The 25,777-nt window shown below is 28.2% G+C and overlaps 2 protein-coding genes across 4 annotated transcripts in view; one reads left to right on the top strand and one right to left on the bottom strand.

The window, feature by feature from the left end:
• The window catches only part of LOC111676803 (bromodomain-containing protein DDB_G0280777), a 48,050-nt gene extending 31,867 nt beyond the window's left edge, over positions 1-16,183 (top strand). Inside the window, exons 6-9 of one of the 3 annotated variants that reach the window (XM_023437782.2) lie at positions 7,167-8,745; positions 9,554-11,081; positions 11,141-11,445; positions 15,978-16,183. In XM_023437782.2, the coding sequence (XP_023293550.2) occupies positions 7,167-8,745; positions 9,554-11,081; positions 11,141-11,445; positions 15,978-16,165 (3,600 nt within the window). In that variant the 3' untranslated portion in view covers positions 16,166-16,183. Of the gene's footprint in view, positions 1-7,166; positions 8,746-9,553; positions 11,082-11,140; positions 11,470-13,127; positions 13,514-15,977 lie in introns of those variants that run through there. The other 2 variants (XM_023437783.2, XM_023437784.2) reach the window with 2 other exon arrangements.
• A 914-nt stretch (positions 16,184-17,097) lies between these two features.
• LOC111676802 (kelch-like protein diablo) lies at positions 17,098-24,851 on the bottom strand. The gene is made up of 3 exons (XM_023437781.2): positions 24,620-24,851; positions 24,108-24,551; positions 17,098-22,985 (listed from the first exon to the last, which is right to left on the bottom strand). The coding sequence occupies exons 1-3, from the start codon at positions 24,773-24,775 to the stop codon at positions 21,927-21,929; spliced, it is 1,659 nt and encodes a 552-aa protein (XP_023293549.2). The 5' UTR covers positions 24,776-24,851; the 3' UTR covers positions 17,098-21,926.
• Positions 24,852-25,777: the final 926 nt, after the last annotated feature.

Here is a 25,777-nt window from a genome sequence, read left to right as displayed (position 1 = left end):
TATTGCTGAATTAAGCCCCTTGTTTAAGTTAGGTCTTAGTAGGCTAAATGACAATAGTCTAATAAAGAAATTAGTGTAGTTGATATACTAGTCAAAAGGTTAATCTATATAGATTAGTAAAAAGCTTAGTCCATGGAATAGCCAAGAGATTGTCAATAGTATAGGTTAATTATTAAAGTTTTTACTAATTCAATAGATCATTCCTTACAAAAGTCCATAGATTTGTCAAGAGCCATACTTAAAGGGAAGCCAACGAGCTATCCCATGGAATAGTATAGAAACAAGTCCATAGACCAGTCAAGAAACAAATTAAACTATTAAACAAGAGATTAATCCTCAGTTTTCAAGGGAATACTTCGTAGATTAGTCAATAGACTAGTCCACAGACTTGCTACTAGTAAAGAGACTTGTCCATAGAATAACTCAAAGACTTGTTCGAAGACTAGTCAAACCATATACGCGTGAACTTACTAGCTGTCGTCAAGAGATTAGTCAATGGTTAATTATCACTAGTTCACAGACTACTCCATAGAGTAGTTCATGGACTTGTCCATAGACTAGAGAACAGACTAGTCAAGAAACTATTTAATAGATACTACTGTATAGACTAATCTATAGATTTGTTAAGAGATCAGACTAACTGACTAAAACTATTTCAAAGACTAGTCCACAGACTAGTCAAGAGAATTGTCTATAGAATAGTCCAAAGACTAATTCATGAACCATTTGACTGGTGAACAGACTTGCTGTCGTCATGAGATTAGTCAATTGTCAGTCATCACTATTTCACAGACTACTCTATAGAGTAGTTCATAGACTTGTCCATAGACTAGTGAACAGACTAGTTTATAGACTAGTCAAGAAACTATTCAATAGACTAACTTCATACTACTGCATAGACTAATCCATATATTTGTCAAGAGACTAGACAATAGCCTAGTACACAAACTTGTCAAGAGACTATTTCAAATACTTGTTCAATGAGTAAACAGACTTGTTCTGTACAAAAAACTAGTCAATGGACTAAGTAGTAATCACAAGTTCACTGAATACTCCATAGGCAAGTCAAAATACTAGACAATAGTGTATTCCACCGACTTGTGAATAAAGTATATCAAAGACTTGTCCAGAGAGTAGTTTATTGACTAGTCCACAGACTTATCAAGAGATTCGACAATAGACTATTCCACAGACTTGTGAATAAACTATTTGAAAGACTTGTACAGAGAGTAGTTTAAGGACTATTCCACAGACTTTTTAAGAGACTATTTCACAGATTAGTCATAGGCTAGTTTGAAGACTGGTAAAGAAACCAGTCCATAGACTATTCAAGAAACTAGTCCATATACTGGTCCATAGACTAGTAAAGAGATTATTATTAGATTATGGACTAGTCTGTCACAAATCTCTAATAGATAGACTACTCCCACACCTGACTTAAGGTAAAATGCATTTGCAAAATGAAATCAAGAAAAAAAAAACTTCGTTAAATGGTTCATTTTGTTAGCTTTACCTTAGATTTGTTTTGTGTCTAATTCTTCTTAGTTTTTGTTGCTGCCCATTTCATTATCTATTTTACATTCTTTCATTCATTTAAAAATAAAATAAAAAATAAATACCATATAAATTATTAGTTTGTTTGTTTATTTGTTTTGTTAATTTCTGCGTGTAATACATATTTGTAGTTGTAGTTACTAGTTCTCTTTTCGGTATTTGACAGTCTTGGTTAATTGTCGTCTGTCAACGTTGGTTTAGTTTGTTTGGGGACGTTGTTAGAACAATTAATGTCTGTTATCTAAAAAAAAAAACAAAAACAATATAATTAAGATTTTTAATAAAAAATTAAATAAATGGCTTCAGAAACCAAGGTGAGAGTTTTGTTAAAAAAATGGAAAAAATATGAAAGTGTAAAAAGTAGTTTAATCAAACTATTGAGTGTTTGAAAAAAAGTGTTAAGCAATATGGACTTAGAACTTTTTGTAAATAATGCTGATATTTGAAATATTCTAAAGTTACTTAAATTATATATTAAAAGAAAGCTAATTGTGTCTTATTTTATAAACTTTATAAAGAATTACAAAAATTCTACTTAATTTAAAAATTATTGTTTGTTATAAAAAAATCTATTTTTCCAGAAGTCGTTAGTTTAACGCTAAACCCTTTGTACGTCGTTTTGAAAGCTTATTAAGTACAATAATTTTTCTATAAATAGTTTTCTTTTAGAAAATTTTCAATACCGAAATGTTTTTTTTTGAAAATATCCTCCTGAGAATGTTTCTATAGAAACATTTAGACAAAATTCTCTATAGAAAGATTTTTCCTTAATATAATTATATAATTGGATAAGCTTCTCAAAAAACACTCTTTAGGGATTTTAAGAACTTGTTTTAAGGAAATCTTTTTTTTAAGTTTATCTAGACAGAGTTTTGTTATGAAAAGTATTCTTTTGTTCAAAAAAATGTTTCTTTTTAAGATTTTCACTACAAAGAGTTTTCTTTACAACAGAAAACTTTCTCCAAAGTGAGTTTTCTTTTGAAAAGCTTCCCTAGAAAGAGTTTTCTTAAGGGATGTTTCACAATATACAGTTGTCTGTAGAAAAGTGTTTTATAGAAAGAGTTTTTTATAGAAAAGCTTCTCTAGACACAGTTTTCTTTAGAAAAGTTTATCTAGATAGTTTTCTTTTCATGAGTTTCTCTAGACAGGGATTTCTTTAGAAAACGTTCTCTAAGAAAAGTTTCCGAAGAAAGAGTTCTCTTTAAAAATGTTTCACTAGAGAGAGTTTTGGATAAAATAGTATCTCTAGGGAGAATTTTCTTTAGGAAAGTATATTTAAAAAGAGTTTTCTTTAGAAATATTTCGCTAAAGACTGCTTTCTTTAGAAAAGTTTCTCTAGATAGAGTTTTCTCTAGTAGAGTTTCTCTATACAGCTTTCTTTAGTAAAGTTTCTCTAGGCAGAATTTTCTTAGGAAAAGTGTCTCTAGAAAAAGTTCTCTTTAAAAACTAGAGAGTGTCTTCGTTAGAAAAGTTTTTTTATGCTGAATTTCTCTTAGAAATGTTTCTCTAGAGAGAGTCTTCTTTATAAAAGTTTCTCTATAAAGAGTTTTCTTTAGAAAAGGATAGAGTTTCCTTTAAAAAAGTTTCTCTAGAGAGAGTTTTTTATATAAATGTTTTTCTAGAGAGAATTTTCTTTAAAAAGGTTTCTCTAGAGAGAGTTTTCTCTATAAACGTTTCTCTAGAGAAAGTTTTCTTTAGAAAAGTTTCTCTAGAATGAGAGTTTTCTTTAGAAAAGTTTCTCTAGAGGAAGTTTTCTTTAGAAAAGTTTATCTAGAATGAGAGTTCTCTTTAGAAAAGTTTCACTAGATAGATTTATCTTTAAAAATGTTTCTCTAGAGAAAAACTTTTATCTAGAAAAGTTTTACTAAAGGAAATTTTCTTTAAAAAGAACTCTTTAGATAAGTTTTATTGGATAAAGGATGTTCTTTGCAGAACTTTCTTCCAATATAGTTTTCTTTAGAAAATTTTCTCTAGGGAGAGAACAAAAGTTTCACAGAAAAGAGCTTTCATTAGAAAAGTTTATCTGGAGAGAGTTTTTTAGAATAGTTTCTTTAGAGAGGGTATTTCCTCTAGAAAAGTTTCTACAGAGAGATTTGTGTTTAGGAAGCTGTCTTTAGAGAAGATTTTCTTTAGGAAAAATTCTCTAAAAATAGTTTTTTTTTTAAATAAATTTAAATAAATTTTATTAAAAAAGAGTTTTTTTGACAAAATCCATTAAAATACTTTTTAAGTTTCTATAAAGAGTTTCCTTCAAAAAAGTTTTCTTTAAAGAGTGTTCTTTTTAGAAAAAAGTTCTGTGGAATATATTTCTTTAGAAGACATTCTGAAATTAGCTATAAATTTACTAGTTGATTAAATCTCTACATTTGCCAGTAATAGAGCGAAATAATCCCAATTACACTTTCGCACTTATTTGACAAACAATAAACTAAATGATAAATGATTAACTAAATCGATATTAAAATAAAAATTGTATTCAACAGTTTTATTTACCCCTTTTTTTTGTAAACAAACAAAGAAACCTTATCAATATATAATAAAATACCTACATTTTTCACATATTTTTAACACAAACAAATCAATAACATGATTTTTTAAAGAACTAGAATGAAAGATAAAAATAATTTATATACAACAATACGCAATAAACAAAAATATTTCAACATTAATATGTTATAACAAATTTTTGCAGACAATTTTATGGTAAAAGTGTTAAAATTCCCCAGATTTAAGTTCACTGTGTTACGCAGGCAGACCTTTTAAGCCAAAGGGTGAGGAGGTTGTAAAAACTAACAACCTTAATAATGTTTCTGTTTTTTGACATAACAACAAGAAAACTAAATAAATTTAATTAGTTGCAATAATAACAAAAAAAAATAAGTTTAGGTTTTGTTATTAAGATTTTTTTAGTATTTTTTAAGATTTCTTAACTAAAACACTTTTCCTATATTTAAAACTAAATTCAAATTGACTCATTAAGGATTTGAGAAATCAAATTGTGTGAAAATATATAAAAAAAAGTTTTAATAAAAATTTAAAAAAAATATTTAAAAATAATATTAATTCCGGTCATAAATTATCAAGTTTATAATGTTTATAAATATTTAATTTTCAACGCTAATTAAAATTCCATATAATTGTTTATTGATAAAGTCAATAAGGAGTTCAATTGAGTTTTTTTTTACTTTATTTTGATAATTTATTTATCAAAAACACTTTAAATTAATAAATTAAATCACATAAGAGTCGTTGAAATCTAATCTTTAATAATTAGTTGAAAAAAGCTTAACTTTTTGAAATTATAGTGAAATTTGAACAAAAATAAACATAGATAATCACAGAGACCCTCTATAAAATAAAAGTGTTTTAAACTATTACAGAGTAAGTTGTCACTGATTGATAGATAAGACGTGTAATCAAGTTTCTTTGAAATTTTAATAAAAGAGCTTTAACTATAAGAAATCTTTTTTAAAGCCTTCTTAAGAAATTTTCTTATTATATAGAAAGCTTTTTCTTATTAGCAAGAAGATTTTACAAGAAGGTATATTCCTTCATAATAAAAAAATTAGTTAAGAAAGTTTTAAAATAAAGCTTTTAGAAGAAAAAAATTTTTTTTGATAATAAAAATTTTTTGGTAAAACTTTTTGGTAGATTTTGACAAAGCTTTTTGTTATAATACAAGCTTTTGGTTAACGTTTTTATTTAAAGTTTCTTGATAATAAAGCACACACATTCTATGTGCTTTAAGCTAAGTTTTCTATTATAAAAGCTTTTAAATAAAGATTTTGTATAACATGTAAGAATTTTCTTATGATGACTTTTTGAAATAAAAGCTTTTATATAAAGTTTGAGCTTGTTATAGAGTGTTTTACTTGTTTGTACATAAACTGTGCAAATTTTGTAAAATTTTCCAAAAATTTTATTTCAAAAAAGCATTATATATAATAAAAGCATGAAAAACGTATCTTCATAAACAATTGTTTTAATAATGACTAAAAAAGCTTAAACCGAAGTGTGTTATTACAAAAACATTATTTAAATTTGTAAAAATTCTTATCAATATTCTTAATAATAAAAGCTTTTTAACAAAGCATTTTAGCAGCTGTTTTTACAATAAAAAGTTTTGGCTAAGGTTTTTGTTATAACAAAAGCTTTTTGATAAATTTTTTTATAAAAAGCTTTTATATAAAACTTCTTGATAATAATAAACAAACATTCTATATAATAAAAACTTAAATCAAAGTTTATAGTATAAAAGCTTTAATCAAAGTTTATAGTATAAAAGCTTTAATCAAAGTTTATAGTATAAAAGCTTTAATCAAAGTTTATAGTATAAAAGCTTTAATCAAAGTTTATAGTATAAAAACTTTTTAGTACAGACTTTTTAGCTTTCTAAAAATAACTTTAAAATAAAAGCTTTTTTTATATATAAAGAAATTTTTAAAACAAATTTATGATAAAAGCTTTTCGATAAAGATGTTTATAACATAAAACCTTTTAGTTTGAACTTTTTTGTGCTAGAGCTTTTAAATGAAGTCTTTTAATAGTAATTAAAGTTAAAAGAAGGTTTTTGTAACAAAAACTTCAAGACTTCAATAAAAGCTTTTAAAATAACAATAAAAGCTTTTAAAATAAGTTTAAAGTTTTTAAAAAAGCTTTTTGTAATAAGATATTTGTTTGTTTTAAATAATGAAAGCTATTCAAAAAAAAAAAAAAAATAATAATAATAAAAAGCTTTCGTTATTAAAAGCTTTTAAAATAGCTACATGTACTAAAATCTTTCAAAGCCTTAAATGTATTAATGTTGAAGTTTTTTATAATTTAAGCTTTCTTAAGGAAACTTTAAGAAACACATTTATATTTTGCAACTGTTATAAAAACTCGAAAAACTTTCTATAAGGATTATATTACTACAAAAGCTTTTAATAAAGAGTGGTTTTAAAAATAAGAAACTCATTGTTTTCTTAACGAAAGCTTTTTGTTTACTTCTTAATGGAAATAAACACTTTTCATATTAAAACATTTGACTTAACTAACAACTGTAACGAAAAGCTGTATTAATCAAAAGCTTAATGTATAAAAAATATTGCATTTTTTAAATCTCTTGATATTTAACCATTTTGCATGATTTCTGTCTGTTGTTTTTTACATGTTTGTTTGTCTTAATTAAAGTTCTTTTTTATAGCAATTAAATACTCTATATTTGTTTTTCTTTTTTTTTTGTGAACAATTAAAGATTTTGTTTGTGTTTACAATGAAATGGAAATATTTGATTAATTATTGCCTTTACAGATTTTTTTGTGTTATTTATTTAGTTTTGCTTGATATTGCAAATAATATTTATTTTACTTTGATTTTTTTTTTAACTTTTAATTAAAAATACTACTTTCGAAATGTTTGTAAATATTTTGTTTTTGGTTGATACTAACTGTTAAATATATAAAAATTTTTAATGAAAACTTGACTAAACCAAATGCTAAAAAATTTAATTAATTTTTTGTGCTTTTTTTCTTTTTTTTATGTTTATTTTATAAAAAAATTTAAAATATGCTGCGCGCTTTGCTTTTTAATGAAATGTAAAAAAACTGCTTTAATAATAAATGGAAATACAGATCAACGAAGCTCTGGAATTGGCGCTGGCAGCAATTGACAAAGAGACGATACCGCAGCAACAGCAGCAGCAACAACAACAGCAGCAGCAAACAACGCCACAGCAACAGCCAGAGAATTTGTATCCAATAACTGCCCCATTCAATAATACTATTTCCACTACTACTACTACTACTAACAACAATAACAACAACAATGTTTTTAAAGAAACAGAGATACTTGAAGTTGTTCATAAACCTTTAGAGATAAAAGAAAAAGAGGAAATTTTAATAAATAAAACCGATGAAGAGAAATGTATAAAATTAAAATTGGAAGAACAATTTACCACAACTTTGGAAATTAAGGAAAAATCTGAAGAGGAAATCTCAAAAGAACCCATTTATGAGAATATAAGCACCACAACATCAGCAGGAGAAGTAGATGTTGTTATAACAAACAAAACATCTTATCAACAACAGCAGCAACAACCGCAGCATCAGCAACAAATCATTCCAAGTATGATGAGTAAAACCCAAATTGATATAGAACTTACAGCTACAGCAACAACAACAACTAATAACGATTCTAAACAAAATTTCAATTGTCAAAATCTTAAACAAAATCAAAATTCAAATCAAAACAATAAACAAAATTTAGCATCAGCATCTAATCAATTAAAAAATAGTCAAATTAACAACAGTTTTAATTGTCCAAATAATAATAATAACAACAACAGTAAAATTAATAATAATATTGAAAATAATAATAATAATAATAATTGTAATGTAGTTGAGTTAACAAATGCTTTTGCTAACACAACAATAACAACAACAACATCAGCCAAAACAACACCAACAACAAATCAAAATCTTAGTGATTTAAACACAACAACAACTTTCAATCATCTCGAACAGCCCATTATTGATGCCTCAGAAGTTGACATCAAAACTTCAGCTTTAACAGAAACCGAAAATCTTCCAAAAACTCTTCCTACAACAACTAAAGAAACCATTATAAACAACTCAAACTCCTCAAGCGATTTAAATATGGAACCTTATTATCAAGTACCCAAATCTAGTGAACCCTATTATGATGCGCCCAAACATTTGAAACCGGTACCGGTCTATGAAAATATTGAAATATTCTTTAATGGCAATAACAGCAGCGACTTAAATCCCAATGATTTAAGTGTTAATCTACAACCACCCAAAGAAAAACCACCACCACCCCCCATTGATAGTCCTCCTCTATTCGATGATGTCGACAGCAGCAGTCATACCGATGCCTGGTCATCGGATAATACCTATGAAACACTGTCACGTCATCAACTTAATCATCACAACAATCATCAACATCATTTATCTGCAGATCAACCTTCGCCACCCATTAAACGTATGAACTCTACGAAACGCATTAAGAAAGAATTGCGTAATAAACGTTCTAGTTTCTTGGGTATTGAGGGTTCATCTTTGGATGATGATGAAACGTATTTGGAGCTTACGGTGGCCCCACCACCTGATATGGCTCAACTGTTGCAGGAGGAACGTCGTTTGGAGAAACAATTGTATTTGAAAGCAGGTTTATGTGATAGTTCAGATACAGGTGAGTGATTAAGTTGTTATACTTTTTTCCCTCTCTCTCTCTGTCTCTCTGTCTCTAGCCACTTGTTAGCATTTTCTTGTTTTCTTGTCCATTCCAAATACAAAATTTAATCCGTTTAGTGTGTATGAGTGTGTTTGTTGTTAAAAGGTTAAGGGTGAGTCGTCATATGTGGTTGCTTCTTAAAAGCATATAATGACTTACTTATAGTTTTTTTTGTCTTGTATATATAGAAGGGGTCTTTACATGTTGAGAGATGTATTACCAATCATATCATTGATTTTTTTGTGATTTTCTTTTAGCAAAGTTTACATGTAGTTATTTGGCTCAGCGCCTTTTGACTTGTAAGCTTTTGATAAAGCTTAATGTAGGTCTTAAAATGTTTATGGTTTTACACCATTTTTTTCTTGAAAAGATTTTCTAAAGAAAACTGGTTATAACCATTAGCAGTTATTTAAAAAAAAGCTTTTTATAAAGCTTACTTTAATCCATTAAACTTTTGAAAAAGCTTTATACAAAAACTAAAACTATTTTGGTTTAAATGGAAAAAAGTTTTAACTTTTCCTTGGTAGCAAAAGTCAAACTTTTACTAATAGCTTATTGTGAAGCTTTTCTTAGTTCCTGAATGAGAACCTAAATTGGAACAGATTGCTATTAAAACCATTGCTATATCTAGCTGACTTTCCTAAGAAATCGTTGAAAAACTCCCACATAACGTAAAGTTTTTGGGATTGAATTATAGTCTCCTGAAAGCGTTGACCTTGGGCAAGTAAAAGTTATAATACTAATAAACTATCTCTTACCCTTTTAGGTGAAAGTCGCGATTCGGGAGTCTCTGAGAATCATTCTCGCCAGAGTAGTGAACACTATACGAACTCTTCGGAAGAGAATGAAACACACGATGACACAACATCACCATTAACGCTGCAAACACAAACCGGTTTGGATGTACCACCACCAGCAGATATGATATATCAAAATGATGGTCTACTTGCGGTGGTGCAAACACCGTTGTTAACAACAGTCAAAGGCAACTCGGCCGAATCATGGACCGAATCGGCAACAGTAGCTGCAGCAGCTACACAATCACTTACCGAGGCCACAGCTACAGCAAATGCTAAAATGATGTCGATCGAAGAGAAGATACGAGAACAAGAAGAAGTTTTAAGAGTAGAACGGGAGCTATTGCAATTGGAACAGGAAGAATTGAAGAGACAAAGAGAAAATCTTATGCTGAGAGAGAATATGGCTAGGAGAGAGTTACAGCATGGAGCCAAAATGTTAATGTCGGCCAATAGACGTTCTCTACAGGATCTTAATGGTTTGGGTGGTGGCATGACAGTTGTAAATATAAATGGTGAAGTGGGAAATAATATGGATATGTATCACAGTCAAATGAATCATAATATACATAACACTCAACATTTGCTAAGTCAAACACAATTGGCTCAACCTCAACAGCAGCAGCAAGCACCACCGCTGACACAACAGCAATCGCAACAAATTTATGCTAATATTCCAAATTTACAACAACAATACTATCACATGGAAAACGATTATCGCAAATCCATGTCCGATATTAATGAATTCTCCAAACGTATGATGTCACAACCACCTGCACCACCCTCCAAACCCATGCGTGCCATGCATATTAATACCAATACCAACAATGGCATTATGATTAATGGCGATCATCAGGATTATGCTGGCCGTCAAAGACATTCTTTAAACTCACAACATTTTGGTGGTTCTTTAGTTAAAATCGCTCCTACACAGCCCACAGCTGCACCGCGTGCAGCTCCCCACATCTATTCCAATTATCATCATCAATCGGTGCAGAATTTAAGTTCTTCTAACACGGCCACGCAAGCTGCCCCCGTGGTCAATAGCAATAACAGTGTAAATCAATCACTGTATCCCGGCAATATGTCACGCAATACCTTACATGCTTTAAGTGCTACACCAAAACCCAAATACACTGACGGTTGGGTACAAGTCCAGCAACGCAAGTCATACGATAGTAATCTAGCCAATGATCCAGCTTGGCTATCGGCCTATCAACAGAAACGTAAATCTATGCCTGATTCTTATCATGGTTATAATCAAAATAATCATTGGCTGATTCAAGAGGCCGAACAGAGACGTTTGAGTGAACAACAACAGCAGCAGAGAAGAACTGTTACCAGTACGAATACCACTACGGTGCATCAATCTAATAATAAATTGATAAATGGCTCTGCTATAATGACCAGCTCGACAAATGGCAAACCTTTGCCAGATTCCATAATACAAACTCTAACGGAGAGAGTTCAAAGCAAAGGCATTGGTGAGAGAAAAAGGTGAGTAGAATCAAAATTAAAGTTCCAAATAACAATCTAAATCTCTTGCTTAATTCCAGAAATAATTTAGACAAAAGTCCCCTACATGCCGCCTCTACATACCAACAATATCAACAGCAGCAATACAACAACAAACTAAATCAACAACAGCAGCAGCAAACAACTGTCTCTAATGCAGTTATACATCGTCATAATAATATAATAACTTCAACAACATCAGCCTCCACAACGTCCTCGTCCTCCACCACCAATCTACAAGGCCAAACAAATCTTAATAATACTACAAACCAACAGCAGCAACAACAGGACAAAGTATTAAGTGTTAGTGGCAAAAAGAAATGTTCTCATTGTGGCGACGAATTAGGTAACTTTTGCATCAATGTTGGTTGTGAGTGTTAAAAAGTTTATGAAAAAGTCAACAACAACTTATCGAGGCATTAGTTTTCTTTTGGAAATCACTAAATCACTTAGATTGCGTTCAAAGAAACAATCTTTCATTAGAATTTTAAAAAATCAAACATAAACTCACTTATTTTTAAAATTTGAATTTGTAGAGAAGTGACAGTAAAGCAAAAGAAAAATTTTACCTTGAGAAACTCTTCCAAAGAAAACTTTCCTGTTGAACCTGTTTTAAAGAAAACTGTCTTCGGAGAAATTCTCCATCTTGAATCTTTTCTAAGAAAAACTCTTTTTTATAGAATTTTTCTGAAGATTGATTCTGCGATACTACAAAGACTCTCATAAGAAACTTTCTCTATAGAAACTTTATTAGAAAAAGTTTTTCTATAAAAAGAAACTCCAGAGAAACTTTTTTAATGAAAATGGTTAAAAATATTTTAGGAGAAGTTTTTCTAAATAAAATTCTCTTAACAGAAATTTTTCTAAAGAAAAGAGACTCCGGAGAAACCTTTCTAATAAAAACTCTCTCTCTTAAGAAACTTTTTTAAAGAAAATTCTGTCTTGAGAAACTGTTCTAAACAAAAATCTCTCTAGGAGACCCTAAGACACTACTAACGAAAACTCTCTCTAAAGAAAAATGTTTTGTGGAAACTTTCTCTTAAAAGCTTTATCAAAAAAGCTCTCCAGAAAACTATTTTGAAAGAAGCCTCTCTTCAGAAAAACTTTTCTAATAAACATTCTTCAATAAACTTTTTCTAGAAAATTTTCCTAAAGAAAACTCTTTTTAAAGAAAATTTTCAAATCAAACCTCCATCTAGAGAAATTTGTCTTAAGAAAAGTCTATTTAGAGAACTTTTTTCTAGAGAAAATACCCTTTGGAGAAACTCTTCTACAAAAAATGTGAGAGAAACTTCCTAGAGAAGATTTTCTAAAGACAACTTAACCTCTAGAAACTCTTTCGTATGAAATTTTTTAAAGAGAGAGAAACTATTGAAATTAAAACTCTCTCTGGAGAAATTTTCTTTAAGAAAACTTCCTAGAAAAGTTTTTCTCATGACAACGTTGCCTCTAGAATCTCTTCCACAAAATAAATCCGAGAGAAACTTCCTAGAGAAGTTTTTCTAAAGAGAACTTTACCTTCATAAACTCTGTCCGAATGAAAGTTTTCTAAAGAGAGAAGAACTATTTACATGAAAACTCTATCTCTCTCTCTCTCTCTGAAGAAACTTTCTTAAAGAAAATTGTTATAAGAAAAGTTACACAATAACTCTTGAGAAAAACTTCCCAGAAAAGTTTTTCTCTAGAAACTTGCTGACTAACTAACTATGATAATATTCTAAAGAAAACTCTCTCTAGAGAAACAATTCTAAAAAAGGTCTCTATCTAAAGAAACTTTTGTTGAGAGAATTCTACTGCATATAGCCCTAGCTCTCTCTTACTCTAGAAAAACTTTATACAATTTTAATATTTTGCTTTATTGTCCAAGATCTAGTTTAGTAAAACATTTTCATTAAATTTTTATTAATTATTTTTTAAATTTAAACTTGAAAAAAACACTTAATTCAAACTTGCAATCTTTTTCCTTACATGTCTGAACACTCATTAAATGGATTTTATATATATATATCCCTATATAATCTTTAATAGATATGGGTTGCACAGCCGATAAATGCCGTCATACACATCGTGAACTTAAATATATTGTTTGGGTGTAGTTGAACGAAACGAACGAATATTAAAAAAACGAATTTTTGACAAATTTTAATTTTCTTTTTTGATTTTTCTTGTTTAAAAATAAATACAAGTTTTAAGTTAAAACGAAACTTTTGCTGGATATTAGTTAATTATTTCTTTATATTCTTTAAAAGAAAACCGAGAAAATTTTTTACTACGAAATTATAAACCACCTTTAGAATAGCTAATATAAACCCACCCAGCTTAAAAAACAAAATTAAAAGGTTTCAAAAGGCTTAAGGCTTAAATAATTAATATTTTTTCTAGATATTTATATAAAAACAATTAATTAGTTTAGTAGAGTATATTAAATATTAAGCGTATAATTAAAATTTGCTGAATTTTTATTAGTTTAGTTTAAGAATCCATTAAAAATATTTAAAATATTTAGTCAATTAGCTTAAAAGTTGTTTAAAGATAAACCGTCTTATGTAAAAACTTTTTTATTCTTAAACATTTATTAAAGGTTTATAACATGAATTTTGTATGAAAATTTGTTTTATAAACTTTTGATAAATGTTTATGAATAAGACTCAGAATGTTTGCGAAATTTTTCATTAGTTTTCTATTTAAAAAATGTGTATTCAAAGAATTTTTTATAAAAACCTAATTTAGAGACAGATAAAACTCTTTCTGCAGAAACTTTGCGAAAGAAAACTCTTTTAACAGAATTTTTCTAAAAAAAACTCTTTCTACAGGAACCTTTTTAAAGAAAACTCTTTCTACACAAACTTTTCTGAGGTAAAACTCTATCTACAGAAGTTGTACTAACAAAAACCAAGTCTAGATAAACTTTTCTATAGTAAAAACTCTAGAGAAAAATTTCTAATGAAAACTTTTCTAAAGAAAGTCTAGAAAAACGTTTCCAAAGAAAACTTTATCTTCCATGAAGTTTATCTAAAGAAAATACTTTCTAAAGAAATTGTTTCAAAGAAAACAAAGCATAGAGAAACTTTTTTATGTAAACATTTTCTAAAGAAAATTCTCTATAGAGAAACTTTTTACAAAACTCTGTCTTATATGAATTTTTTCTAAAGAAAACTCATTCTCTAGAATAGTTTTTAAAGAAAAGTCTATCTAGAGAAACATTTCTAGAGAAACCGCTCTCTAGATAATCAGATTTATTGAAAAGGAATATTTCTAAAGAAAACTGTCTCTAGTTAGACTTTTATAAAGAAAACTTACTCTGGAGAAAATTTTGTTCAAGAAAATTTGCTATAGAAAAACTTTTCTTAAGAAAACTGTTTCCAGATAAACTTTTCCAAAGCACACACACTCTGGAGCAAATTTTGTTCAAGAAAATTTGTCAGAGAGAAACTTTTCTTAAGAAAACTGTTTCCAGAACTTTTCTAAAGAAAACTCATTTTAAAGCAATTTTTTTTTTGCAAGAAAATTTTCTAAAAGGAAACTTTTCTAAAAGAAAACTCTACTAGAGAAAGTTATCTGAAGAAATCCCTTTCTCTGCAGGAACTTTTCTTAATAAATTTCTTTTAAGAAAAACTTTTTTTAAAGAAAACTCTTTCCAAATAAACTATTCTAAAGAAAACTTCCAGTAGAGAAACTGTTTTAAAGAAAATAATCATTCCAAAGAAACACCTTTAAAAGAAGATCTCTCTCTATCTCTTTTGTAAAGTTTTTTTAAAGAAAACATTCTGTAGCATAACTTTTTCTTTAAAAACTCCCTCAAGATAAACTTCTCGAAAAGGTTTTCTAAATGAAACTTTTTAGAAAGGAACTTTTTTAGAGAAAACTCTTTCTAAAGAAACTGTTGTAAAGAAAAAACTCTTTACAAAGAAATTTTTCTAAGGCAAAGTCTTTCCTGTAAAGCTTTCCAGGAAAAACTTTTCTCGAGAAAACTTTTTCGAAAGAAACTTAAAAAACTCTTCCTAAAGAAACTGTTGTAAAGAACAAAACTCTTTGCAAAGAAACATTTCTAGGTGATGACTCTCTTGTTACGCTTTTCTAAGAAAAACTTTCTTTAGCAAGACTTTTATGAAAAGACACTCTTTAGAAAGGCTCTCTCTCTAGGACAACTTAAAAAATTATCTATTCTTCTTAGAATGATAATTTTTAAAAGAAATTTGTCTCACAGGTTAAACTTTTTAAAAGCAAATTCCCTCTAGAGAATCCTTTTTTTAAGAAAACATATTCTAGAGAAATATTTTCAAAGGAAATTTTCTGTAAAGACATTTTACACGAGAGAAACTCATTTACAAAAGCTCTCTCTTTAGAGCAGTGAAAGTCGGAGTTTAAAAAACTTAGATCATTGACCAGTTTTGTTTGTTGTTTTCTAAACATGTGTGAAAGAACGAATACAAGATCGCTCATATGAGATCTCATTGCGTTTCTCTGCTCAAGAGAAACTTTAAGAAGTTTTTTTTAAGAAATCACTTTCTATTGTAACGTGTCTAAAGAAAACTTTCTATTGCAGGTCATTTCGAAAGAAACCTCTATGTAGTGAAACTTTTTTAAGAAAAATTCTGTATGGAAGAACTCTTTTTAAGAAAACTCTCTAAGGAGAAATTTTGATAAGTAAAAGATGTTAAAAGATTAAGATTTTATTATTTGAGGTTAAGTTTTTGTGTCAAATGAAATTTCTCGGTTTTCTATAAACTTAAACAAACTCACCAACAAAACCAACTTTATTTTTTATTTAAAATTTAATTTTTATTAAAAATATTTTATAAAATTTTAAATTAATTTTCTTTTATTTTTATTCTCCTTTTTCTATAAAAAAACAAAAAAAATAAAAACCCTTTTTAGGACGTGGAGCTGCCATGATTATTGAATCTTTATTATTATTCTATCACATCAATTGTTTCAAATGCTGTGTGTGTCATGTCCAGCTGGGCGATGGTCTTAATGGTACCGATGTTCGTGTGCGCAATCATAAATTACATTGTCAAAATTGTTACTCAAGTGATGATGGCATTAAGTTTAGTTGTGTTTAAGTAAAATTAATTAATTAATAAAAAAAAATTATTTAACTAATTGTTGTTATTGTTAAAAAAAGAAGAAATTTATAAAAATAAAAAACTTAAGGCTTAAAAATAATTACAAACATATATACATATATACATGCATATTTGTTAACCAAGTTAATAATATTAAATGTATTTTAATGATTTAAATTTTTGAAATATTTATAAAAACATTTATTATTAAAAAAAAATTAAACAACAATTAAAGAAACCTTTAAAAAAACTTATATAAATGTTGAATTTTTTAACATTTTTTAAAAATGTTTTTTAAATTTGTCCTTTTTTTATATTTATATACAAAGAAACAAAACAAAAAAAATATTTTTCAAAAATTTATCTTAAAATGTCTTAATTATGCTCTTTTTTTCTAAACAATCCCATTGGTGTCTTTTTTAAACTAAATGTCAATAATATTAAAACAAACTCTCTTCCGCTCTCTAACTGTGTTTATGAAATTTTATAATTAATTATTAAAAAAAGCTTGAAATATAAAAAAATCTCTATGAAATGTTAAAACGATTATCGAAATGTTTATAAAGTTTTATGCTAAATATTGCAAAAAAATTAAAAATCGAAAAATAAAACTGTTACGAACTGCTAAAGCCAATATATATATTTACAATTTAATATGCAATATTATTCTTTATTATTAAATTAAAATTAAAAACCCTCAATTGTATCATATCATTTAATTTATGCTAAATTTTATTATAAGTTTATGAAATTTTATTAAAAAAAATTTGTTAATTAACTCGAAAAAATTTGGCTTTAAATTGTGTAAAAACTAATTAAAATTGTATTAAATTTAAAAAATATTATATTTCTTTTCTTAATTAACATTTTTTATATGTTTAACTTTTAATTTTAAAACTAAAATCTTTTTTTTTTCTTTTATATATATAAATATTTTTTTATTATTATTATGTTATTAATTATTATGATGAAGATGATTTTAACTTTAACAAAACCTTATTAAGATTTACTATTATTAACAAACACTTTATATTTCTGTAAAAAGGTATGCTTGAATTATTATTATACTATTATTACTATTATTATATTATTATTATTATTATTTGTATCTTTATCTTTTCGAAAAAAATGTTAGTTGTTTAATCACAAATCAATAAACAAACAAAAAAATACACAAAATTACTTTAAAATTGTTTTAAATTAAAAGGTAATCTATTAAAACTTTAAGTTTTTAAAGAGAACTCTCTCCAGAGAAATCTTACTAAAGAAAACTCTCCCTAGAGAAACCTTACTAAAGAAAACTCTTTCTAGGTAAAACTCTCTAAAGAAAACTCTCTAGAGACGTAGTTGACTAAAGAAAACTCTTTTTTAAGACAAAATACACAAATTTAAGCAAAAAGGCGTGGCTGTAGGCGTTAAATATATGTTCTCGAAATAGCTAAGATTCCAATCTAAAACTAGACATAAGTTTTATATTGATATCTAATTTAGTTTCAAAGTTATGTCACAAAATGTAAAAATGATATAAATCTATTTTTGAAACATTTGTTGTTCGAGAACGTCTTAGTTTTTTATGAATATTTCGGTTATTTCTACAACAACTCCTCAAAAATGTGGCTCAATTAAAAAACAGAAAAATTTTTATCATATATATATAATATAAGACCCTTAAAAGTAATATGTCTTCTTTTATAGAAGTTATAAGCCCCTTAATGCAAACTAAAGAAATTTAAGTAAATGGGCGTGGCTGTACAAGACAAAACTACCACTATGAAATAGCTAAGATTCCGATCTGTAACAAGACAAAACATTCTTTAAAATATCTCTATAAGTTTAGAAGTTATTCACAAAAATTGTAAAAACACTTTTAGTTATTTTCGGAAAATGGGTGATCTTAAATGTAAATCGATTTTCACTTAATATTTTCGCCAGTATAAAAGAAAACCCTTTGAAATTTTGCTTATAACTAAAGCATAATATTGGCTTTCTATTAAAGAGATTAAAAGTCAAATAAGTTCTTTAAATTTCGAGATATTCGAACTTTTATCACAAACCATGAAATTTTACATAGTGTGCGTGGCAATGGGCGTTAAAAAATATCTTCACAAAATGACTGATATTCCACTCTATCATATGACTTAAATATCATAGAGATATGTGCACTAGTTTCAGAGTTATAAGCTTTTAAAGAAAAGTATGTTTAGGATATTATCATAGAGATATGTGCACTAGTTTCAGAGTTATAAGCTTTTAAAGAAAAGTATGTTTAGGATATTTACCTACTATCTAGTTCTGTTCACCTATTAGTCGACAAATAGACAAAAATTGGATAAATTTGTTTAAATTTTTTTTAAGGCTTAAAATGCTTTTCAGTTTTTATTGAATATCTCAGCCATAGGGTGATTAATTTCTTTGAAATTTTACTTGAATATAGAGAAAAATATTTGCTATCAAGTGATGTAACATAAAAACTGCCACGCCCCCTTATTAAGGAGTTATAAGCCGTTAAAATGGAAATACTCAAATTTATGCAAATAGACGTGGCTATGGGCAAAAAATATATGTTCATGAAATAGCTAAGATTCCAAACTAGCACCAGACACAAGTCTTATATTGATATTTAGTTTTGTTGCAAAGTTATGCCACAAAATGTAAAAATGATATAAATCTATTTTTGAAACATTTGTTGTTCAGGAACATCTTAGTTTTTTATGAATATTTCGGTTATTTCAACAACAACTCCACTAAAATTTTTCTCGATTAAAAACAGAAAATTTTTTGTCATATAAATATAATATAAGACCCTTAAAAGTAATACGCCTTCTTTTAAGGTAGTTATACGCGAATCAAAACAAACTAAAGAGATTTAAGTAAATGTGCGTGGCTGTACGAGGCAAAACTACCACTATGAAATAGCTAAGATTCCAATCTGTAACAAGACCAAACATTCTTTGAAATATCTCTATTAGTTTAGAAGTTATTCACAAAAATCATAAAAACACTTTTAGCTATTTTTGAAAATGTTGAAACGTAAATCAGTTTTTACTTAATATTTTAGCCAAAATATCAACTAAAATAGGTATTAAAATAAAGCTTGTGTCTACTGACCCTTAACTACTTTATGGAAACATATTTTCCGCCCACTTTCTCGCCTTCATGCTTAAACTGCAAATTTTCCAAAAATGTCTTAAGTCATATGAACATTTTGTGGCATAACTTTGAAACTAAACTAGATATCCATATAAAACTTCTGTCTAGTGCTAGATTGGAATATAAGCTATTTAATTAGCTTATATTATTAACCCATTGTCAAGCCTACTTCTTTAAATTTATGTAGTTTCTATTTAGGGGCGTATAACTCCTTAATTTGGGGGCGTGGCAGTTTTTTGTTTCTCTATTTGATAGAAAATTTTCTTATCTACATTCAGGCAAAATTTGCAAGAAATTGATCCCCAAATGGCCGAGATATTACGAGAAAACTGAAAATTGTTTTTAGTCACCAAAAAATGGCAAACAAAATTATCCAATTTTTATCTAATTGTCAACTAATAGGTGAACAGAACTAGATAGTAGGTAAATATCCTAAACATACTTTTCTTTAAAAGCTTATAACTCTAAAACTAGTACACATATCATTATGATTTTTAAGTCGTAGGATACAGTGGAAATTTGGCTATTTTGTGAAGCTATTTGTCACCGCCCAATGCCACGCCCACTATGTTAAATTGTGAGGTTTATATTAAAAGTAGGCATAACTCCGCAATAGGAGATCTTAATTGCTTTTTAATTTCTTTAATGGAAAGGCAATATTATGCTTTACCTTTATGCCAAATTTCAAATTAATCGCTTTTATTTTAAAGGAAATATTTGGTGAAATACGAATTAGTTTTAAGGACAAAAATTTACCTTAAATAGCTAAAAGTCATTTCAATATTTTTATGAATAACTTTTAAACTAATAGAGATATTACAAAGTAACTTGTGGCGAGTTAAAGATTGGAATCAAAGCTATTTCATAGTTATAATTACTCCACCCACTGCCACGTCCATTTTATATTTCTTTAATTTATATTTCGGAATATAAACCTGTTTAAAAAGGTGAGCTTAAAAGCAAATTTGGTGGATATTTTCTTTTCTTTAAATTAAAACAAATGGCGTGAGTATGTATTGTTTCTAATTTATTTATTTTAAATTAAAACAATAAATTCAATTAAGTATTGATACTTAGATAGTTAGTAAAATGTTTTACATTTAGTAAGAATTTTTAATTATTAATTAATGATTATTGATTTGTTAAACAAACAATAGTCATTATTGTCATATATCTATTTTAACTAATTTTAATAAAATTTTTCAGTAGATTTAACTTTGTATAGAGTTTTTTTAAGTAAAACTTTATATCAAGAAACCTTTCTAAAGAAAACTCACTGCAGATAATCTTTTATAAAGAGGACTTTTTCTTGAAAAACTTTTCTAAATGAAATTCTTACTCTTGAGAAACTTATCCCAACATAACGAACTTTAGAGGAACTTTTAAAACTTTTTCTCTAGAAAAACTTATCGCAACATAACCAACTCTAAAGGAACTTTCTGTGAAGAAACTTTTCCAAAGAAAACTCTCTAGAGAAACTTGTTTAAGGAAACCCTTTCTCTTAAAAAAAACTTTTAAATAAAATATTATTTAAGAAACTCTCCAGAGAAACTTTTCTTAAGAAAGCACTTTTCTCTCTTTAGAGAAAATGTCCTAACGTAAACTCACTTCAGAAAAACTTTTCGAAAGAAAACACTTATTAGAGAAACTTTTAAAAAAGTCAAAAATTTCTTTCTAGAGAAACTTTTCTAAAGAAAACTCTCTTAAGAAAAGTTTTTCGAAAGAAATCTCTATTTAACCATTTAAAGAAACTCTTTAGAGAAACTTTTCTATGAAATATTTAAAAACTTTTCTAAAGAAACGTCTCTTTACGGAGACTTTTATAAAGTAAACTCTTCTCTAAAGAAAACACTCTTTAATAAAACTCGTCTAAAGAAATCTCTCTTTAGAGAAACTTTTATAAAGCAAACTCTCTTTACAGAAACTTCTCCAAAGCAAACTCTCTTTTAAGAGAAAATTTTCTAAAGCAAAGTCTCTTTAGAAAAACTTTTCTAAAGTAAACTTTTTTCTTAAGAAAACTTCCTTTAGTAAAACTTTTCTAAAGAAATCTGTCTTCAGAGAAACTTTTCTAAAGCAAACTCTCTTTACAAAAACTTTTCTAAAACAAACTCTCTCTCTAAAGAAACTTTTATTAAGAAAACTTTTTTAAGAGGAAATTTTCTACAGCAAAGTCTCTTTAAAGAAACAAAGAAAACTCTCTTTAGTAAAACTTTTCTAAAGCAAACTTTTCTTAAGAAAAATCTCCTTAAAAAAAACTTTCCTAAAGTAATCTGTCTTTCTCTAGAGAAATTCTTTTAGAAAAAAACAATATACCCTCCATCTTTTTTGATGGTGGGTATAAAAACTTTATATAGAGAAATTATCATAAAGAAATTTTTATCAGAAAACTCTCAATGTTTATGATTTTTTTCTAAAGAAAACTCTGTAGAAAAATTTTGCAAATGAAATCTCCCTCTAAAGGAACAATTCTATTGAAACCTCGTTCCATTAAAACATTTTCAAAAAAATGTCTCTATTCTTTAAAATTAGTCCCTTTAATCCGCACTAATAGTTCTTAATAAATAAAATTTTAATAAAAATCGTTTTGGCCTTTTCCAGTTTTTACACCCTAAATATCATAATTAACCATAGGCATCGCCACAGCATAATCCCAATCGCGAGTAAAGGGGAAACGATGCACAACAACCCAACGATTTTCCTCCATATCATAACGGGCAATAAATTCACCACACGTGCAATACAGCTGATTGTCTACCGAAAATATTTCATAGAATTCACGTTCTTCACCAAAATCTATAATTTCCCATTTATTGGCACGTATATCATAACGTTCCATACACATGCCCAGACCTTCACAACAATAGATAGACGAACCTATAACCGCACTCGAGCAATAACCTTTGATATCATTCATCGGTCTCAAAGTGTGCCATTCATTAATGCGGGGATCATAACGTTCAACACAATTCCAACTTCTAACCTCTTCCTCTCCACCCATTACATAGAACATATTGTCATGCATAACCGCACCCATGGAACTGCGTTGCACCAGCATGGGTTTACAGAATTCGGTTTTATTCGTGACCAAATTTAAATATTCCACAGTGTTGGTGATACCACTCGAGGAGTTGCCGCCTATGGCATATAAACAATCATTCGAAACCAGAGAACGATGATGAGAACGTCTCATTAGCAGTGGTGTCAAATCATACCATTGATCTCGATAAATATTATAGTAATAAGAATTTTTAGTACTACGTCCTATGCTGCCACCCTGCATATAGAGAATATTCTTATGGGCCGCCAAACTTATGGCAAAAGCAGCTCTAGGCGGCGGTTTTAGCGGCAACATCGTTTCCGTATGCAAATCATAACGAAATGTTTCAGGACTTCGACCCATTTTGTCCACCAGAAATATACGCCACTCAGCACTGCCCTCATAATGTTCCACCTCACTTAGCCACTGTTGACAATCGTCTTGTTCATTTAATGTTTTAAGAGAGCGTGTCATTTCAGCCGTCACACACATGGGATGTATAAAGCGCAGTAGTTGTGGCAGATATGCCAAACGTGTCTCGGGTTTATATTCGGCCCAGCGTACAATGCCCTTGAGTATGGTATCATCGGAGTGCATGAAAAGCTCATTGTTGCTGAGAATGGGAACCAACTGGAAAACAATTAACAAAGAAATTTAGACAGAATTTGAGAATTTTTAACTTTTATAAAAAAACTCTTTTTAGAGAAAGAAAGAACGAAAGCTCTCTTTAGAGAAACATTTCTAAGAAAGCTTTTTTTAGAGAAACCTGTCTAGAGAAGCACTCTTTGAAAGCTTCTCTAAAAAAAGCTTTTAAAAGAGAAAACTTTAAACACTATTTGAAATTTGAAAACTCTATTTAGATAAAACTTTTCTAAAGAATTTACTTTATATAGAAAACTTTTTAAAATAAAACTCTCCCTGTAGAAGCTTTGTTAATGAAAACTCTTTCTAAGGAATCTCTTTCAAAGAAAACACTTTTAATAGAAAACTTTGTTAAGGAAAACTCTTAAGAGAAAATTCCTAAGAGGAAACTGCTTCTGAAGAATATATTCTATAGCGAAACTTTTCTCATGACAACTCTCTAGAGGATCTTTAAAAAACATGCTCTAGAGAAACTTTCCTAAAGAAAATGGTTTCTATAGATAACAATTATAAGTAAAATTTTCGCTATAGAAGAAAGAAAACTTTAAACTCTCTATTTGAAAACTGTATTTACATACAACTTTTCTAAAGAATTCACTTTCTATAGAAAACATTTAAAAATAAAGCTCTTCCAGTAGAAGCTTTGTTATTAAAAGAAAACTCTTTTTTTAGAAACTTTTATAAGGAAATATCTTAAGTGAAATTTTTTAAAAGGAAACTGCTTTTGAATAATCTATTTTAAAGAAATATCTCCCTAGAGATAGTTTCCTAAAGAAAATCCTGTCTATAGATAACATTTACAAGTAAAACTTTCGCTATAGAAGCTTTCCTAAGAAAACGCTTTCTATAAAAGCTTTTCGTTTTCTTAGAAAAGAAAAACCTCTCTCTTTAGAAACCTTTAAAAAAAGCTCTTTCTATAGAATTTTTTTCAAATAAAATACTTTCTCTAGATAAAACTTTATAAGTCCAACTCTTAATAGAAAAAACTTCTTTTTAGCGAAACTTTTCTAATGACAACTGTCTCTAGAGGAACTTAAAAAAAAACACTCTCTAGAGAAACGTTTCTAAAAAATCTTACAAAAGATAACTCTCTTATAGTTCCATACTAACCTCCTCATACGACATTTCATAAAACTCCTCACACTGAACCACCTCCTGAAAATGCATTATAATAAAATCCTTTGACATCTCGAGCAAAAATTGATTATTCTGTTTCTCGGCGAAATGTTTAAAACCCAAACAATTCTCAGGATCCAGTAATTCACCCATATGTTCACCACACATATCCGACAAATGATCCAATTGTAAAAATGAAGCAGTTTGCAGCAATTGTTGTACATACTCATCGTGGATTTCACACAATCCCGTATAAATAAATTCCACAACCAATTGTAAACAGAGGGTGTCAATTTCTGGTAATTCAATTTCTGCTTGATCACTTTCAGGAAAATGACCGCTAAACATGGCCATAAAGAATGGACTGGCAGCGGCTAGAATATTACGATGGGCTGAAATGCGTGTACCATCACTGCCTAAAAGTCGGACATCAGTAAACTAGAATTTTAATGCATTTTAATTTTAATACAATATATTTAAACATCGATTTTCTTATCTTCGAATACCTGTTCATTTTTCCTAAACTCATTTAGCTGCTGCAACAAATGACCACTTGTTCCTCTGATAAAGGAACGTGGTGCCATTTGTTCCTGTTTCGTTAACTCAATACAATTTGAGTTCTTTTTCTCTCGGTTATTTTGATTATCATTAGAATTGGCCATTTTTTTGCGGATTTATTTACTTATATTGTTTTTATTTAAACATAATTAATGTTTTGTTTTCAAGTAGTAGGCGTTCTTTGCCTTATTGAACTGTCAGTTTTTTTTTAATTTGTTGGTATAATATGACATTTAAAAGTCATGCGCATTAGGGAATTTACCGTTATAGTGTTCTTTGTAGTAAAACAGGGATGTTTACAAGATGTAATTTATGAAAAATAACGGTTGTCATAAATAAAAAAAACTATTTCAACAGAAATACATTTTTTTGATATAAACTCTTTTTACAGAAACTTTTCAAAAGACACATTTTCTATAAAAAAAACTATCCAAACAATTTTTTCTAGAGAATTTTATAACAAAGATAAAAAACTTTTACAAAAGGCAATTTTTCGACAGAAAACACACTCCAGATTAATTTCTACAAAAAACTTCCTCTTGAAAAATGTTTCTAAAGAAAACTTTCTCAAAATGTTTCTCTTTTGCATTTAATAGTCTATTATTTAATCTAGTTCATAGTCATGCCTATAGTCTAGTCTATAGTCCAGTCTAGTCTATATTTTAGTATATAGATTAGTCTATAGTCTTGTACATAATCTGGACTATAGTGTAGTCTATAGACTAGAATATAGACTATTGAGTCTAGCCAATAAAGTGGTCTACAGTCGAATCTTTGGTATAGTCTAGTCTCTAGTATAGTCAGTAGTCTAGTCTATGGTCTAGTCTATTGTCTAGTATATAGTCTAGTCTATAGTCTAGTCTATAGACTAGTCTTTTTTATAGTCTAGTTTATAGTCTATTTTATAGTCTAGTTTATAGTCTAGTTTATAGTCTAGTCTATATTATAGTCTATAGTCTAGTCTATAGTCTAGTCTATAGTCTAGTCTATAGTCTAGTCTTTAGCCTAGTCTATAGTCTAGTCTATAGTCTAGTCTATAGTCTAGTCTATAGTCTAGTCTATAGTCTAGTCTATAGTCTAGTCTATAGTCTAGTCTATAGTCTAGT

Source organism: Lucilia cuprina, chromosome 4, assembly GCF_022045245.1.
Source record: "Lucilia cuprina isolate Lc7/37 chromosome 4, ASM2204524v1, whole genome shotgun sequence".
NCBI lineage: Eukaryota > Metazoa > Arthropoda > Insecta > Diptera > Calliphoridae > Lucilia > Lucilia cuprina.
Note: the sequence above shows the minus strand (reverse complement) of the source record. Positions and strands in the feature narration are given on the sequence as shown.